This window comes from Hemitrygon akajei, chromosome 18, assembly GCF_048418815.1.
Source record: "Hemitrygon akajei chromosome 18, sHemAka1.3, whole genome shotgun sequence".
NCBI classification, from domain to species: Eukaryota; Metazoa; Chordata; class Chondrichthyes; order Myliobatiformes; family Dasyatidae; genus Hemitrygon; species Hemitrygon akajei.
This window is the reverse complement of record NC_133141.1, coordinates 78,059,158-78,077,402: the sequence shown is the minus strand read 5'-3', so window position 1 is coordinate 78,077,402 and position 18,245 is coordinate 78,059,158. Positions and strand designations below refer to the sequence as shown.

Sequence of the window (18,245 nt, the reverse complement as noted above, 5' to 3'; positions counted from 1 at the left end):
ATAAGTAATTTTATTTACTCTTGTTCGAATTGCATTTATTGTTTTAGAAGTCTGGTCTGTTTTTAACTGCCATGCAAGAACCTTATGTGATCTTTCACCTAGTTCATAATATCTCTGTTTAGTTCTCATAATTGCTTTTTCTTTTCGATATGTTTGGAGTGTATTATATTGTAACTTCTTGTTAATAAGTTGTCTTCGTTTTTCTTCTGTCATATTTCTTTGGGATTCTTTTTCTAATTTTGTAATCTCTTTTTCCAATTGATCTATATCTATCATACATTCCTTCTTAATATTAGAAGTATAACTTATTATCTGACCTCTCAAATATGCCTTCATTGCTTCCCACACTATAAATTTATCATCAACTGAATGTGAATTTATATCTAAAAAGAACTGAATCTGTTTTCTCATAAAATCACAAAAATCTTGACGTTTTAATAATATTGAATTAAATCTCCACCTATAAATTGATTCCTCTTTATCTATCATTATCATTGTCATTATTAAAGGACAATGATCTGACAATATTCTTGTTTTATATTCCACGTTTTTCACTCTATCTTGAATATTCGTTGATAATAGGAAAACATCTATCCTTGAATATGTTTTATGTCTATTTAAATAAAATGAATAATCTCTTTCTTTTGGATTAATTCTTTTCCATATATCAATCAAATTTAAGTCTTTCATCAATGATAGAGTTAATTTTACTGCTTTTGATTTTGTGACAACCTTTGTTGATCTATCTAAAACTGGATCTAGACAAAAGTTAAAATCTCCACCTATTAATATTTTATCATGTGCGTTAGCCAGATTCAAAAAGACCTCCTGTATAAATTTTACATCATTTTCATTTGGTGCATAAATGTTCATAAGGGTCCATAGTTCTGAAAAAATTTGACAATGTATAATTAGATATCTCCCCGCCGAATCAATTAATACGTTTTGTATTTTAATTGGTAAATTTTTGTTAACCAAAATTGCAACTCCTCTCGCCTTTGAATTAAATGAAGCTGCAATAACATTTCCAACCCAGTCTCTTTTTAATTTCTGATAAATGAGTTTCTTGTTAAAAAGCTATATCTGTTTTCATTTTTTTAATGTATGTTAAAATTCTTTTTCTTTTTACCGGCCCATTAAGCCCATTAACATTAAACTTAAACAATTCAGTAGATTAGTCATTTTTAAAAAAAAATTATATTACTCCAATCTATCATAATACCTAAACTTTCAACTTTCGTGGTATTCTGGGAAATCTTTTTAAAAATCTCCATGTTGCTATGTGTGTCCCCACCAATCATCCAGGCAAAAAGATAGAAGAAAAATAGAGTATAAAGAAAAAAACAAAATACCCCCCTACTAATGTTGTGAAAAAAAACCACAACATTACCCCCCTCTGTTGTACGGGTCATGACAATCGCCATGATTACACACGTGAATCCCGTAGTAACCGATCCAAAGCTCCCCAGCACCCCCCCCCCTCGCAACATAAAAAAGTATATATATAAGAAGAAAAATATACTATTCTCAATTAGTATTTCTAAAATTTTGCTTTTCTCCTCTATAATATCCATAAATGTCCATCACTTCTGTTCGCTGACTCTATCTTCATCTTTAATCCATTACGTTTGGAAGCCTCTATGTGTAATTAGTCAATAGATGAAAGTTTTTGTGCGAACTCCTCCGCTTTTCGATAATCGGAAAAAAAAATCTTTTTCCCTCCTCCAAAAAAAATCATCAGTGTTGCTGGGTGACGCATTATAAATTTATAACCCTTTTCCCATAAGGCTTTTCTCACTGGGTTAAATTCCTTCTTTCTCTTCAAAAGGTTGTAACTTAGATCAGGATAAAAAAGAACTGGTTTCCCTTCTATCATCAATGGCCCGTTTCTATTTTTGGCACTTTGGACAGCCGCCTTCAGGATCTTTTCTTTATCTTGGTATCTTAAGCAATGAGAGGAAACTTGATGACGGTGAGGACAATACGCGTGAGGTTGATGTTCTGTAGCGTGTTGATATTAAGGGAGAGGAGGTGTTGGAGTTGTTAAAATACATTAGGACGGATAAGTCCCCAAGGCCTGATGGAATATTCCCCAGGCTGCTCCACGAGGTGAGGAAATAGATTGCTGAGCCTCCGGCTAGGATCTTAATGTCCTCGTTGTACACATGAATGGTACCGAAGGATTGGAGGGAGGCGAATGGTGTCCCCTTGTTCAAAAAAGGTAGTAGGGATAGTCCGGGTAATTATAGACCAGTGAGCCTTATGTCTGTGCTGGGAAAGCTGTTGGAAAAGATTCTTAGAGATAGAATCTACGGTCATTTAGAGAATCGTGGTCTGAACAGGGACAGTCAACATGGCTTTGTGAAGGGCAGATCGTGTCTAACAAGCCTGATAGAGTTCTTTGAGGAAGTGACTAGGCATATAGATGAGGGTAGTGCAGTGGATGTGATCTACATGGATTTTAGTAAGGCATCTGACAAGGTTCCACATGGTAGGCTTATTCAGAAAGTCAGAAGGCATGGGAGGGAATTTTGGCCAGGTGGATTCAGAATAGGCTTGCCTGCAGAAGGCAGAGGATCATGATGGAGGGAGTACATTCAGATTCGAGGGTTCTGAACAGTGGTGTCCCTCAAGGATTTGTTCAGGAACTTCTACTTTTCGTGATTTTTATTAACGACCTGGATGTGGGGGTAGAAGGGTGAGTTGGCAAGATTGCAGACGACACAGAGGTTGGTGGTGTTGTGGAGAGTGTAGAGGATTTTCGAAGATTGCAGAGAGACATTGAAAGGATGCAGGAGTGGGCTGAGAAGTGGCAGATGAAGTTCGACCCGGAGATGTGTGAGAAAGTACACTTTGGCAGGGGAAACTCCAAGATAGATGACAAAGTAAATGGCAGGATACTTGGTAGTGTGGAGGAGCAGAGGAATCTGGGGGTACATGTCCACAGATCCCTGAAAGTTGCCTCACAGGTAGATAGGGTAGTTAAGAAGGCTTATGGGGTGTTAGCTTTCTTAAGTCGAGGGATAGAGTTTAAGAGATGTGGTGTAATGATGTAGCTCTATAAAACTCTGGTTAGGCCACACTTGGAGTAATGTGTCCATTTCTGGTCGTCTCTCTATAGGAAGGATGTGGAAGCATTGGAAAGGGTACAGAGGAGATTTACCAGGATGCTGCCTGGTTTAGAGAGTATGAATTATGTTCAGAGATTAAGGGAGCTAGGGCTTTACTCTTTGGTGTGAAGGCGGATGAGAGGAGACATGATAGGTATACGGAGGAATCTAAGGTGGGGGGCTATATGGGAGGCAGGGTTTGAGGGTCGGCACAACATTGTGGGCCGAAGGGCCTGTACTGTGCTGTACTATTCTATGCTCTATGTTCTATGTCTACAATCAATCTGTGTATAGAAACTATCGTATGTATTTCTATTTATCGTGTTGTTCCCTGTTCTGCTTCAGATCCAGAGTAACAATTATTTTGTCCTACTTGACGCAGTAAAAATGATATGAAAAAAACTTAAACCTTAAAGCATTTGGCACATTGGCCTTCATAAATCAAATTACTGAGGACAGGAGATGGGATGTGAAGTTGACTCGGGCATTGGAGAGGCCGAATCTGGAGTCCTGCTCGCATGAGTGTGCAGGGAAGATATCAGTAAGATTGAGAGAGTGCAGAGAAAATTGACAAGGATGTTGCCGGGACTTGAAGACCTGAGATGCAGGTTGAATAGGTGAGGATTTATTCCCTGGAGTGGAGGAGATTGAGGGGGGATTTGATAGAGTATACAACGTTACGAGGGGTAGAGACAGGGTAAATGCAAGCATGCTTTTCCCTCTCAGGTTGGGTGAGACTGGAACTAGAGGCCAAGGGTTAAGTGTGAACGGGCCCCGGGCGTTCCTTCCAGGTGAGTCACCGTTTCACCTGAGAAACCGCTGGGGTCGACTACCGTACCCAGTGCTCTCGTTGCGGCCCCCGCTACGTTAGTGAGAACTGTCATATATCGGTGGGGGGGCCCACTTCGTCGAGCCCCTCTGCTCCATCCGCCATAAACCCGGGCCGGCCCAACGTTTTCCTTTACATTCCCAACCCGGCGTGCCGGTCCGCGGCCTCCGCTTCTGCCAGGATGAGGCCACCCTCAGGTGGAGAAGCAACAGCTTGTATTCCGTCTGGGTCGCCTCCAACCTGATGGCATGAACATCGATCTCCCCAACCTCTGGTAAAAAGAAATAATAATCCGTCCCTCTCCCCACTTCTATTCCCCACTCAGGCCTGCTGCCTCTTGTCCCCTGGGTCCTCTCCTCCTTCCCTGTCTCCTGTGCCCCACTCCCTACGCCAGTGTATCACGCTGTCAGTTTTCAGGGCTGAGGCTGATGTCGTATGTAATGGCTTCTATGTAAAGCTCCACGGTGAAGGAAATGGTTTCTCTGTGGCAGCAACGTTTGGGCTATGGCTGGAGATAACGGGGCCATGCCATCCGATGGGAGAAATGTCGTTCTCTCTTGTGGGTCTGGAAGAGAGACTTCCGCGGTCTTCCGTCGGGGAGCGGAGAGAGAGAGGACGCGAATGGAGAGAGTCGGAAGACCATCGGATGGAGCGGACTGAGGAGCGAGGGTCCGCGGGCCGGCGACGCTGGGAGGTCGACGGGAACAAATGAACGAGCAGTGACCTCCAACGAAGCGCCAGTAGAGTTTTTCCTTAAAATGGGCCCTTTTCTTTTCTTTTTATTTCCTTCGCTAACCCTCCATCCAGATTAAGATTATTAAAGTGCAGCCGTTTAACTGCAGGTGGTGCACTGTCGGATACTTTGCGGTGCGGGTTTGTCACCTGACAACACGTCACGCGGAGTCCACACGACCGAGATTTCTCAGTTTGGCGGGGCCAGGAGTTGTTCTCCCCTGGACGGACGCGTGCTGGCAGATCCCGCGGGTTAACCCCTATCGGATTCCTTCCCCTCCAGCCCTTTACCTTTCCCACCTGACCAGCTCATCACCCTCTAGATATCCCCCTGTCCCCTTCACTTCCAGTCCTGGAGAAGGATGGGAGCTCGACACGCCAGCTGTTCGTTCATTTGCGTAAACCAGGCATGGGCAAACTACAGCCCGGGGGCCATATGCCTTGTTAATAAACCTTGTTAACGTTTTTTTCCCCGCAATTCTGGCGTTTTCGCCGCAACAAAACTAAATCCAGACTTTGATGCGCTGGCTAAAAAGGGAGACCAACAACACTGATCCCACTGAAATTAAAAATAAGTTTCTTCGTTGTGTTATGTAAAAAATGCATTTGAAAATATTTTTTTCAATAAGCCTTACATGTTACATGTCATTTCTGTTAAGTGATGGACATGAGTAGTGCGCAGGTGCACGTACGTTCTCAAAATAAAAAATGCGCTCCAGATCAAATAACGCGCTCCGCATACTGGCGCGCTGTCACTGTTCTGTCCTTGTGCTGGTCGTTGTTGAGTTTTGGCACAGGGGACAATTGAATAAGAAGGAGCAGGACAAGTAGACCTGCATCTCCTACCGTTTTTGAAATAAAGACAGTCAGGAGGAGAGTGATGATGATAATATCTTGAAGGATAACAGAATTTTCAGTGCTTTAAAATAATAACTGTTACTATTAAAAAAGCTGTATTTTATTCATTTAATTTTCAGTGTTTTAAAAGTCATTTCAATAAATAGCTAAATACCATGGGACTTCAAAGACAGATATTTTGTTGTAATGCATTTGTTCATTTTCAATTGAAATTAAAGTACATGTTTTCTACATATCCCGTGATATTTTATTTTCTCTTATGAGGTGTATTACCAAAACACTCCGTCCATCTGCTCCTGGTCCGGCCCCCCTGTCAAATTTTAGAACCCTTTGTGGCCCACAAGTCAAAATGTTTGCCCACCCCTGGCGTAAACGCTGCCCGGCCCTGCCCAGTTCCTGCAGTGCTTTGTGTGCGGGTTGAAAGGTAGTTTTCTCAGGGGAATATGGGGGGGCGGGTGAGGGGATCTTTTTCACTCCAGAGGCGGGGTGCTGAGAGTGTGGAAGGAGCTGCCCGGCTCAAGTGGCGGATGAAGGTTCGATTGTAACGGTTAAGAGGAGTTTGGATGGGTGCGTGGATGGGAGGGGTATGGAGGGCTGGTGCAGGTCGATGGGACTGGGCAGATTAATACTCTGGAAGGGACTAGATGGGCTGAAGGGACTGTTTCTGTGTTCAATGACTATATAACCTCACAAGGATTCAGCCGAGAGACGGGGTCAGTGGTCGTTTGAAAACAGTGTCGCAGTACAGAACAGACTACTCATGTTGGCGGGTTCTCAAAGCCTTTATTCACCTCTCAGAGATACAGAAAGCAGAAAAAAAATCACTGGATATCTTGTCTTAAATGGTGCACGAAGGTCACCCCGGCTGATTCCCAAGGCCCTCTCTTGATTAACTCTTCTCCTCCACTTGAGAAGACACTACCCTTCCGTCCACCACCTTCTCCACCACGGTGATCGTCTTGGTCTTGGTCGAAACAACGGGCTCTGAAATGAAAATAGTTAGTCAGAGATTTCATTGGACGGTCGACTGATACAGTCACCAATCAGCAGTCACAAGACCATAAGACATTGGAGCAGATTTAGGCCATTTGGCCCATCGAGTCTGCTCTGCTATTCCATCATTGCTGATTTAATATCCCTCTCAACCCCATTTTCCTGCCTTCTGCCCGTAACCTTTGCAGCCACGACCAATGGAGGATCTATCAACCTCCACTTTCACGAAATATTGCAGGGTGAACCTGTGGAATTCATTGCCACAGATGGCTGTGGAGGTCATGATATAAGGGTATGCTTAAAGCTGAAACAATGCGCCTTATTCTGTTTGAATGATTTATGCCCTTAAATGTACCAAATGGCTCAGCCGCTGCAGTTGTCTGGTCCTAGGCTCCCCCACTATTGGAAACATCCTCTCCACATCCACTCTATCTGTGTCCTCTGGTCCTAGACTCCCCCACTATAGGAAACATCCTCTCCACACCCACTCTGTCTGTGTCCTCTGGTCCTAGACTCCCTCACTATAGGAAACATCCTCTCCACATCCACTCTATCTGTGTCCTCTGGTCCTAGGCTCCCCCACTATCGGAAACATCCCCTCCACATCCACTCTATCTGTGTCCTCTGGTCCTAGACTCCCCCACTATAGGAAACATCCTCTCCACACCCACTCTGTCTGTGTCCTCTGGTCCTAGACTCCCTCACTATAGGAAACATCCTCTCCACATCCACTCTATCTGTGTCCTCTGGTCCTAGGCTCCCCCACTATCGGAAACATCCCCTCCACATCCACTCTATCTGTGTCCTCTGGTCCTAGACTCCCCCACTATCGGAAACGTCCTCTCCACATCCACTCTATCTGTGTCCTCTGGTCCTAGGCTCCCCCACTATCGGAAACATCCCCTCCACATCCACTCTATCTGTGTCCTCTGGTCCTAGACTCCCCCACTATCGGAAACGTCCTCTCCACATCCACTCTATCTGTGTCCTCTGGTCCTAGGCTCCCCCACTATCGGAAACATCCCCTCCACATCCACTCTATCTGTGTCCTCTGGTCCTAGACTCCCCCACTATAGGAAACATTCTCTCCACATCCACTCTATCTGTGTCCTCTGGTCCTAGACTCCCCCACTATAGGAAACATACTCTCCACATCCACTCTGTCTGTGTCCTCTGGTGCGAGACTCCCCCACAATAGGAAACATCCTCTCCACATCCACTCTATCTGTGTCCTCTGGTATTAGACTCTCCCACTATAGGAAACATCGTCTCCACATCAACTCTATCTGTGTCCTCTGGTCCTAGACTCCCCCACTATAGGAAACATCCTCTCCACATCCACTCTATCTGTGTCCTCTGGTCCTAGACTCCCCCACTATAGGAAACACCCTCTCCACATCCACTCTATCTGTGTCCTCTGGTCCGAGACTCCCCCACTACAGGAAACATCCTCTCCACATTCACTCTATCTGTGTCCTCTGGTCCTAGACTCCCCCATTATAGGAAACATCCTCTCCAAAACCACTCTATCTGTGTCCTCTGGTCCTTGTCTCCCCCACTATAGGAAACACCCTCTCCACATCCACTCTATCTTTGTCCTCTGGTCCTAGACTCCCCCACAACAGGAAACATCCTCTCCACATCCACTCTATCTGTGTCCTCACGTCCTAGACTCCCCCACTTTCGGAAACATCCTATTCATGTGCAACTCATCTTGTCCTTTCATTATTTGGTAATGTCAATGAGATCTCCCCTAATTCTTCTAAACTCCAGCTAATTCAGGCTCAGACCCATCAAACACTCTCCATTCATTCACACTTTCATTCCGGGGATCATTCTTGCGATCCCCTGCAATGCCAACACATCCGTTCTTAGACATCGGACCCAGAGCTGCTGACCATATCTGTAGTACGGTCCGAACAGTCCCCTATGAAAGACGATCTGTTCCACCCAACACTTCTCAAGTGGAACCGGTCACCTCATGAGCTCAGGGATGCCAAACGTTCCAGCCCCTCATTCCCTGTCCAAAGTGTTCATGGTCCGGAGTATTCTGAGATTCAGTCCAGAATGTTCAGCACTGATTTGACACCCACCTTTCAGTGATGAGTGTACAAGGACACACTTATGCTTGTTCTAGCTGGGTGTGGTAATGGGGACACGTTCCCACTTCCCATTAATTGCTACCAACGGTGTGCGTCTCAAATAGCCTCTGACAACCAAGTCCCGCTACTGAGCCCAGTGGAACTGTTTCTACTGACAGGAGAAGGGGCAAAAGCGGGTCACTGGCGCCATTAAAACCAGTCGCTCTGGGCCGACGGGGCACAGCAGCCGTGGTTGGCAGCCCAACTGGAAGGAAAACTGTGATCTTAAACCTCCTGCTGCCTTGTGGCTACACACCCACTCATGGGGAAGGCTTCCGGAGAAAACCCCGAGGGAACGTCACAGCTATGTAGGACCCTGGTCAGACCCACTCGGAGTACTGTGCTCAGTTCTGGTCGCCTGACTGCAGGAAGGATGTGGAAGCCATAGAAAGGGTGCAGAGGAGACTTACAAGGATGTTGCCTGGATTGGGGAGCATGCCTTATGAGAATAGGTTGAGTGAACTCGGCCTTTTCTCCTTGGAGCGACGGAGGATGAGAGGTGAGCTGATAGAGGTGTACAGGATGATGAGGGGCATTGATCGTGTGGATAGTCAGAGGCTTTTTCCCAGGGCGAAATGGCTAACACGAGAGGGCACAGTTTTAAGGTGCTGGGGTTACGTACAGTAGAGATATCAGGGGTAAGTTTTTTATGCAGAGAGTGGTGAGTGCGTGGAATGGGCTGCCGGCAACTGTGGTGGAGGCGGATATGATAGGGTCTTTCAAGAGACTTCTGGATAGGTACATGGAGCTCAGAAAAATAGAGGGCTATGGGTAACCCTAGGTAATTCCTGAGGTAAGAACATGTTTGGCACGGCTTTGTGGGCTGGAGGGCCTGTATTGTGCTGTGGGTTTTCAATGTTCCTATGGTTTTAAAATTCAGGAGCGGGGGTCCACAAGGCATTCCTACGTTGGGTTCAGTGCCGACTGGCAGCTCGTGGGCCTTAGATGACACTCCATCCTCAGCAACGCAGACGGATTTCTGGAGGGACCCAGCGAGTCCCGATGTTGGGCTTCAGCCCAGATTCAGAATCAGGTTGAATATCTCCGGTGAAGATATTGCCGTGAAGTCTCTTGTTCTGCAGCAGATGAACAAGCAGTATACCACAGACCAACAATTACAATATGAAATATATCAATAAAATTAAATTAGTGTAAGCGGGGAGAAAAATGGTGAGGTAGCGTACAAGGGTTCATTGTCCATTCGGACATCCGATGACGGAGGGGAAGCTGAAACAACGACTGTTTATTCCTCACCACGGACTCTGCCTGACCTGCTGAGCTCCTCCAGCATTTTGAGCGCATTACCAAACTTTCTCAGCCCGACTGCATCGCGCACCCATGATAAAATGGACTACTCACGTCTTTCCTCCCTGACCACTGTCCTCGTAACAGTTGATGAGCTTGACGACTGGCCAGAAGACTGGCTCCTGAAAAACAAAGGGGGCAGAGTGTGACCTTGCACTACGGGAACGGCTGGGAGTGGGAGGAGGTAGCAACTTCCAGTGAAACTTTGCCTGCCACAGAACCTTAGCACACAACTCACATCGCATCCCAGGCAAAGCCCACCCCACCATTGAGCATATCTACAAGGAAGACAGTAGCATCCATCATCTGGGACCCCCACCACCTGCACCGTGCTCTCTTCCCATTGCTGCCATCAGGCAGGAGATACAGGACAGTCAGGGCCCACACCACCAGCTTCAGGAGCAGTTGTTACCCCTCAACCAACAGGAAGGAGGTACAAGAGCATTAGGACCCATACCACCAGGTTCAGGAACAGTTGTTACCCCTCAACCATCAGGAAGGAGGTACAGGAGCATTAGGACCCACACCACCAGGTTCAGGAACAGTTATTACCACTCAACCATCAGGCTCCTGAAGCGGTGTGAATAATTCACTCGCCCCAAATCTGAACGACAAATCTTCCACAACCTACAGGACTCACTTTCAAGGTCTCAGCAACTCATGTTCTCGGTATTAATTTACCTTTTCTAAACACTTGCATGGGTCTCCCTCTTTTGTACCTTGTACATTTTTAATCAGTCTTTGTGACGTACAGCAGAAGTGGTAACACGAGGGGGTCACACTTCTAAGGGGAGGGAAGTATGGGAGGGTTGTCAGAGGTAGGGTTTCTTTTTGACTGAGTGGTAGGCGTTTGGAGCGCCCTACAACGGTGGAGGGAGAGGCATATACATTTAGGGCACTGAAGAATCTCAAAGACACCCCAATACCCAGAGCCTGGACTGACACCATCTTACTGCCCTCTACTGTGTCTGGTGTCTTTTTTATTATTTATTGTCATGCCTGCACTGTTTTGTGCACTTTATGCAGTCCTGGGTAGGTCTATAGTCCAGTGTAGTTTATTTCTGTGTTGTTTTTACGTAGTTCAGTCTGGTTTTTGCATTGTTTCATGTTGCACCATGGTCCTGAAAATCGTTGTCTGGTTTTTACTGTGTACTGTACCAGCAGTTATGGTCAAAAGACAATAAAAAGTGACGTGATTTTACTTGAAGATAAGCACAGAGATGATAGGAAAATGGAGGTTATGTAGGAGGGAAGGTTTGGACTGATCTTACAGAGGGTTAGAATCCTGGCAGGACTTTGTGGGCCGAAGGGCCTGTACTGTTCTACGTTCTATGACTGGGTTGTATTCAGGTTCGAGTGTCGTCTGGCCAGTTGCTTACCCGATGCCGCCCAGCAGCCGGCGATAGGTCTCAATTTCCGCCTCCAGCCTGCTCTTTATGTTCAGGAGCTGCTGGTACTCCGCGCTCATTGACATGAGTTTGGTACGGATGCCCCCCAGCTCCGCTTCCAGCCCGTTGATGGTCATCTGCAGCCCGTCCCTCTCTCCGCTGAAGCGCATATCAACCTCGTCCAGGTTCCTCTCCAGAGAGGCGATCTGCGGGCAAGGAGCGTACGGTGAGGGGGGTTGGGGTTTCCAGTGACCGGGCCGCGCTCTCTCCAGCTGCCGTCCTTCGACAGACGCGCGGCAGAGCGCAGCCTAACACGCTGCCTCACCGCTGGGTATGGAAATGGCCGGGATGGGGTCTGTAATGGGTCGTCAAAATTACCCGACACTGCACCGGCCCCAGCCTACCCGCCATCCATATACAGAAAGGTGCTGGAAAACGGGGCCGGTAACACCATGAAGGATCCCACCCACCGTGCTCACGGACTGTCTGTCCCACTCCCATCGGGGAGGAGGCTCCGTCAGGACCACCAGACTCAAAACGGCCTGGTGCAGGAAATGCTCCGTGGTCCCACAGCAAGTCATCACAACTGCCCAACACATCACCGGCATCAGCCTACCCACTGGTAGGGGGGTGAGGGGGGAACGGGTTTGTTCACCAGGGTCCTTGCGATGACAGAGTCGGTCTCAGGGACTACACGTTACACTATGGGAATAATCAATCAATCAGTAGCCGGGTGGCCCCCTCTCCTCCCCCTCCTCCCACGGTCAGCCCAGCCCGACGGGTCACTCACAATACTCTGCAGTGTGCTCAGCTCGGTTTCCAGCCCCTGACAGCTGCGCCTCAGCTCAGTGAGCTTGGATTTCTCCCCGTCGATGGCACCCGCGTTGACGGTCATCTCTTGTTGCTTGGTCACAATCTGAAACAGTTCAATGTTCGGTGTAAATTTCATGCAGAGATCGGGATGGAATGACACAGTGACGGTGGAGAAGGCACTATTACATCATGTGGGGTGGGGCGGGGGGCCAGGGGACGTCAGACTGGGGAGTTCAATTCCAACGGTGCCTCTAAGGCGTCTGCTCATCCTGCCCAAGATCTCTGACTTCTCCGGTTCCCTCCCATATCCCAAAGACAGGCCTGCGGAGAGGAAAATGGGATCAGCCATGGTGAATTGGGAGAGCAGACACACCATGGGCCGAATGGCCTGTTTCTGAACACGGTGGTCACCTGGACTCGGGAACAGGTGGGTCGCTCGGCCGTGAGGCTCGACGTGGCCAGCGGGGCCTGTTCTGAATGGAATCTCGGAATAAGTATCCACTTACCTCCTGTTTGTACCATTCGTCGGTCTCTATCTTGTGCTGGTTGACCATGGCTTCATGTTTCGCCCGAATGTCTGCCAGAATCTTGAGCAAGTCCGCGGAGTCTTCATCTTTGACATCGACAGACACGTTCCCAGACATCTGAGACCTCAGGCTCCTGAGTTCCTGCAGGAAGGGAAAAAAAACTCAGCGATGTCAGCCTCCGACTCCCAGCAGTGACACAGAACAGAGACAACTCACAATGTTCAGGCGGTGACGCCCATAGCTTACATCTTCATGGTTTTTCCTGATGTAAATGAGCTCCTCTTTCAGGTTCTCGATATCTGTCTCCAGCTGACTCCTCTCGAGGGTCAGGTTGTCCAACATCATGCGCAGACCGTTGATATCGTTCTCAACGGACATCCTGATGGTCAACTCAGTTTCAAACCTATCGAGATGGGGAGAGAGCAGGAGATTCTGGTCATCAGTGGCCAGGGCTGAAGTCGTAACGCATTTCCTGCCCCAAAGTGTACAAGATATCTGGGCCTGTACTCACTGGAATTCAGGAGAATGAGGGCTGACCTCATTGAGACACATCGAACGGTGAAAGGCCGAAATAGAGTGGATGTGGAGAGCATGATTCCTGTAGTGGGGGAGTCTATGGCCAGAGGACACAGATAGAGTGGATGTGGAGAGGATGTTTCCTATAGTGGGGGAGTCTAGGACCAGAGGGCACATATAGATCGGATGTGGAGAGGATCTTTCCTCTCTCGGGGGAGTCAAGGACCAGAGGACATAGATAGAGTGGATGTGGAGAGGATGTTTCTATAGTGGGGTGAGTCTAGGACCAGAGGGCACAGACAGAGTGGGTGTGGAGAGGATCTTTCCTCTCTCGGGGGAGTCAAGGACCAGAGGACATAGATAGAGTGGATGTGGAGAGGATGTTTCTATAGTGGGGTGAGTCTAGGACCAGAGGGCACAGACAGAGTGGGTGTGGAGAGGATGTTTCCTATCGTGGGGCGAGTCTAGTACCAGAGGGCACAGATAGAGTGGGTGTGGAGAGAATGTTTCCTATTGTGCAAGAGTCTAGGACCAGAGGACACAGATAGAGTGGATGTGAAGAGGATGTTTCCTATAGTGCGAGAGTCTGGGGCCAGAGGACACAGAGTGGATATAGAGAGGATGTTTCTTGTAGTGTGGGAATCTAGGACCAGAGGGCATGGGTTAAGAACAGAGGAACGTCCTTCTAGATGGGAGATGAAACCCCATTGTCTATCTGGTTCTCCACCCCTGCAGTTGAGTGAAGAACGAACATTTGCCCCAGAAGACCTGACAGTGAACCATTAAAAATATGGGATCCAATCGGGGACAGGGCTAGAAAACAAGTCGGAGTTTTGAGAGGAGCTTAACTCCTGTTAACTCATTACAGGCCGCACTCCAGTATTCGCTGCATACTATGATTGAGATCAAGGAAGATGTTAAAATCTGGAGACAAAAAAAAACACAAGATGCGGGGGAAACCAGGAGAGATGTAAAGGTTTCACACACGGAAATGTGGTGGACTCGAGTCCACTTGTCAAGAAACGGTGGCATTTATCGCTTGAACGCATTTCCCATGGGGGGGTGGGGTCAAAGGAAACATCTAATTGTTAGATTGAGATCTCTAGCAGTGTTTCACGTGCAAAGTTTGTTCGGATACCAGTGTCACTGTATTTGTATTTGACTTTCTGAAAAACATTAGACTTTTTAATAATATTCGAGTTTTTGGGGAGTGGGGGAGAACACGGTGAGTCCATTTCCTGTTTCTTTGCCCCATGCTCCAGCCCAGTAGGTGGCGGTAATGGACCTCCTGCTGGTCTGCCAGTCGCCGTTAAACTTCCCGAGAAGCAAACGACGACCTGGAGGACTAATTCGGCCCATTGTCCGCCCTCCAGTGGAAGGGGGAGGGGCGGAGGAGGCGGACCCGGTCAGTTGGACTTCAATACTCGCATCGGCCGGCTCGGTACTAACTTGGTCTTGAAGTCTTCCGCCGCCAGTTTGGAGTTGTCCACCTGGAGCATGATTCCGGAGTTGGCGAGGATCAATTCGTTGATCTGTGGGAGACAGGCGGTGAACATGGACTGGGTGGAGCAAGGGAGCGTGGGAAAACACAGGCGCACTGTCCCGCTCGCTTTCGGTGTCCAAGGTTAAACCCTGACCCTCAATTACTACCTCTCTCCTCCCAGCCCCCGCCTACCTCAGGGCTACGTCTTCCTCCACCAGCCCCTCACTCCTCCACCCTGCCGTTACCCGCGCCCTCTCCACCTGCCCGTCCGCCCTCCTCTCTTCTCCAACCTGCCCTTCCCTCCACCCTCTCCACCAGCCGCTCTCTCCTCCACCGTCCGTTCCCTCTGACCTATCCACCAGCCCCTCTCTCCTCCATCCTGCCCTTCCCTGCGCCCTCTCCACCTTCCCTCCCTCTCTCTCCTCCACTCCGCCCGTCCTCCTTTCGCATTCGATCCTCTTTGCCCCGTGGGCTTTTTGCGGGTGCTCCCGCTCTCCCCCTCCCACGACCCGCAGACGGAAACTGAGGACACGCTGCGTGGGCGCCGGAAGCGCGGTGTTACTTGCCGACAGCCCCCCGCCCCACCCCCGACACCCTGGTGTTGGTCAAATCCGCAAATGGCGCGTCTCGATGGCCGAGTGAGAAACAGAGTCAATCTTTAACCCCTGCCCCGGCCTTCCCCCATTCTCCACCAGCCTTCCTTCGCACCTAACCTTCTCCCCTCTGCAGAGGGCACAGCCTCACAACAAAGGGACGGCCACTTAGGACGGAGACGAGGCGGCCGGCTGAGGCGGCGGCGGTCAGGTTGGGTACCCATGAACGGGAGGATCTCATGGGCGGCGAGGCGCCTCTTCCCTCCGCTCGCCCGTGGGTCACCCTTGGGCAGGGTTCTTAACCCGCCTTCCCCTCTACCCACCCCACCAACACTGACCGTGCTCACGGGAAGCCATGGGGACAGGTGGTGGACGGTCCTATGAGCAGCCGGTGCGGATCACAACTCCTGGTGATGTGACCACTGACACCAGGCAGACACTCTCTGAACGGTATTGATAATTGTTGGGGGGGGGGGGGGGGCACCCGTCGTGCAAAGACATCTCCCGGAGGGTTCAATGGCCTCTGTAACTTTGCAAAGGTGCATTTGGAAGGGGCAATAGATTAGCCAGACTGGAATGGTGGAACACACTCGTTCGGCTGAATGGCCTCTTTCTACCCCCAATGTCCAATGGCCATCATCCTCCCACCCTGTCCATCTCCCCCCCCCCCCCCCCACACACACACACACACACACACCCTGGGGAGGAGGTGTCAGCTTTTTATTCCCGGGCTCTTACCTGGTCGCGGAGGTTGTTGATGGTGGCCCAGTACTCGCTGTAGTCGCGGGTGGCGGGACCGGCCTGTTGGTAGTACTCCCGGATCTGAATCTCCAGCTCGGCGTTGGACTTCTCCAGGGAGCGCACCTTCTCCAGGTACGCCGCCAGCCGGTCGTTCAGCGACTGCATGGTCTCTTTCTCGTTGGTCAAGGCGGAGGAGGAGGAGGAGGAGGAGATCATGCTGAAGCCTCCCGCGCCGCCGAACCCGCCGCCGAACCCGCCGCCGGATGCGGACATCAGGCCGGAGCTCATTCCCAGGCCGGCGCCCAGGGACGAGCCCATGCCGTAGCTGGAGACTCGACTGCTGGATATGCGGCCCTGGCCGAAGCTGGACATACTACTTCCCCGAATGCGTGAGGGGGTCCCGGCCAAGCTCCGGGACCCCAGGGTCTGACGCGAGGTGCTGCTGGTGAAGCTGGATTGCATCTTGTTCCTCAGCCTGCACGAAGCCAATGGTGTGCGGGCACCTCCTCCTCGCCTCTTTATATCCTCATCCCGAGCCGGGCCACCGCCCAGAGAAAAGAAAGCGCTGGGCGTGGAGCCTGGGGCTCTTTGGAGGGTCTCGAGTTACGGCGGACACACCCAGAGTCCGAAACCCACCACCCCGCCGCCTCCCACGGCCGAGGAGCAGGTCTGATCCTTTGTGAAGCAGAGAGAGAGAGAGAGAGAGAAAAGTTTCTCCAAGTTTAACTGTTCAAGTGCAAGTTTAATTTTCGATATTCCCGAAAGCAGCGTTCCTCCAGGAGCAGGGTGCAAAGCACCTTACCAAGCTCCACACGGCACAGGGCGCCTAAAGTTACGACGGCAGGAGAGCAAACGGTTACAGCTTTCAATAATATATTTAAAAAGAACAACTGGCGTGCGGTTTTGTGCAAAATTCACCGATCCCGGTGGAAATGCCGGTGAAGGTGCCAGTCACAGCGGGGAAAGGCGCCTTCATTTTCAGCCCCTGGTAGTCAGTCAGTCGGATGTGTTGGATTTCAGAGAGAGATTTCAGACGGTCAGTGGGATTCCAACGGTGGGTGCGTCGGGGTGGGGTGTGGGGACCACTGTGGAGGGGTCTTCCGCTTCTGCAGAGGGAGGGGCCGAGTTGAGTGGGGAAGACCCCCTCTCCAAGTATTGCCGTGGTGCGCCACCCCACGGGGTTCACCTGAATGGCAACAGGGCTCCAGGCTTTAAATAATCCCATTCATTCAACACGACATTCAACAGTGAGATCCCGGTGGTGAGGGAGGTGGGTCTTCAGCGAGCTGTGGAGAGGGGGTGGAGGGGAGGTGGGGGGTGAACGAAGGAGGAATGGCATGGCGAGGCATTGAAGATGTCACGGTCACGCACCGCAGAGCTCGGTTCGTGACGGCGACTCGGAGCGCTGGACCCGGTCTGGCCGAGGTCGAGAGCGGGGGAATTGTCCCTGCGCGGCGGCCTTTTCCCCACTTTTAAAAACTCCCCTGCACAGATTTCACACTGTCAGTGGATTCTTCACAAAGCCAGCAGAATACTACTTAACGCGTTCAGTGTGAATGTTAGATGCAGAAGGTGCATTCTTGTCCTGGTGAGGAGTCTCAGCCCGAAACGGCGTCAGTTTATTCCCCTCCATAGAGGCTGCCTGACCTGCTGAGTTCCTCCAGAATTTTGGGTGCGTCAGTGTGTGTGTGTGTGTGTGTGTGTGTGTGTGTGTGTGTGTGTGTGTGTGTGTGTGTGTGTGTGTGTGTGTGCGTGTGTCTGTGTGTGTGTGTGTCTGTGTGTGTGTGTGTGTGTGTGTGTGTGTGTGTGTGCCTGTGTGTGTGTCTGTGTGTGTGCGTGTGTGTGTGTCTCTGTGAGTGTGTGTGTGTGTGTGTGTGTGTGTGTGTGTGTGTGTGTGTGTGTGTGTGTGTGTGTGTGCGCGCGTTATTCCCGTAAAGTTTCAAATGACGAATAAAGTGTATTTTAATTTAAAAATAGTTTGGGGATGTGACAGCGTCGGGGGGTCAGGGATGGGAACGGACACGAACCAGCGCTGAAAGGGCTGAAGACTTCCCCAGGCAGAGACCCGGTGTGGCTGTGGGGGAGGGACAGGGTGTGGGGCGTCGCCCCTCCCGTCCCGTCGATAATGGATGTCCGGTCAGTTGTTAATTTCAAAACGTGTCATCGGCACATTCCGTTGAGGGGAGACGGGAGGAGATCTCTCGGGCAGTTCGTTA

At 49.9% G+C, this 18,245-nt stretch overlaps 1 protein-coding gene across 1 annotated transcript; it reads right to left on the bottom strand.

Moving 5' to 3' along the window:
- Positions 1–6,292: 6,292 nt before the first annotated feature.
- LOC140741538 (keratin, type I cytoskeletal 19-like) lies at positions 6,293–16,539 on the bottom strand. The gene is made up of 8 exons (XM_073071840.1): positions 16,027–16,539; positions 14,662–14,744; positions 12,943–13,099; positions 12,676–12,837; positions 12,147–12,272; positions 11,348–11,562; positions 10,023–10,090; positions 6,293–6,513 (listed from the first exon to the last, which is right to left on the bottom strand). The coding sequence occupies exons 1-8, from the start codon at positions 16,489–16,491 to the stop codon at positions 6,419–6,421; spliced, it is 1,371 nt and encodes a 456-aa protein (XP_072927941.1). The 5' UTR covers positions 16,492–16,539; the 3' UTR covers positions 6,293–6,418.
- Between the last annotated feature and the right edge of the window lie 1,706 nt (positions 16,540–18,245).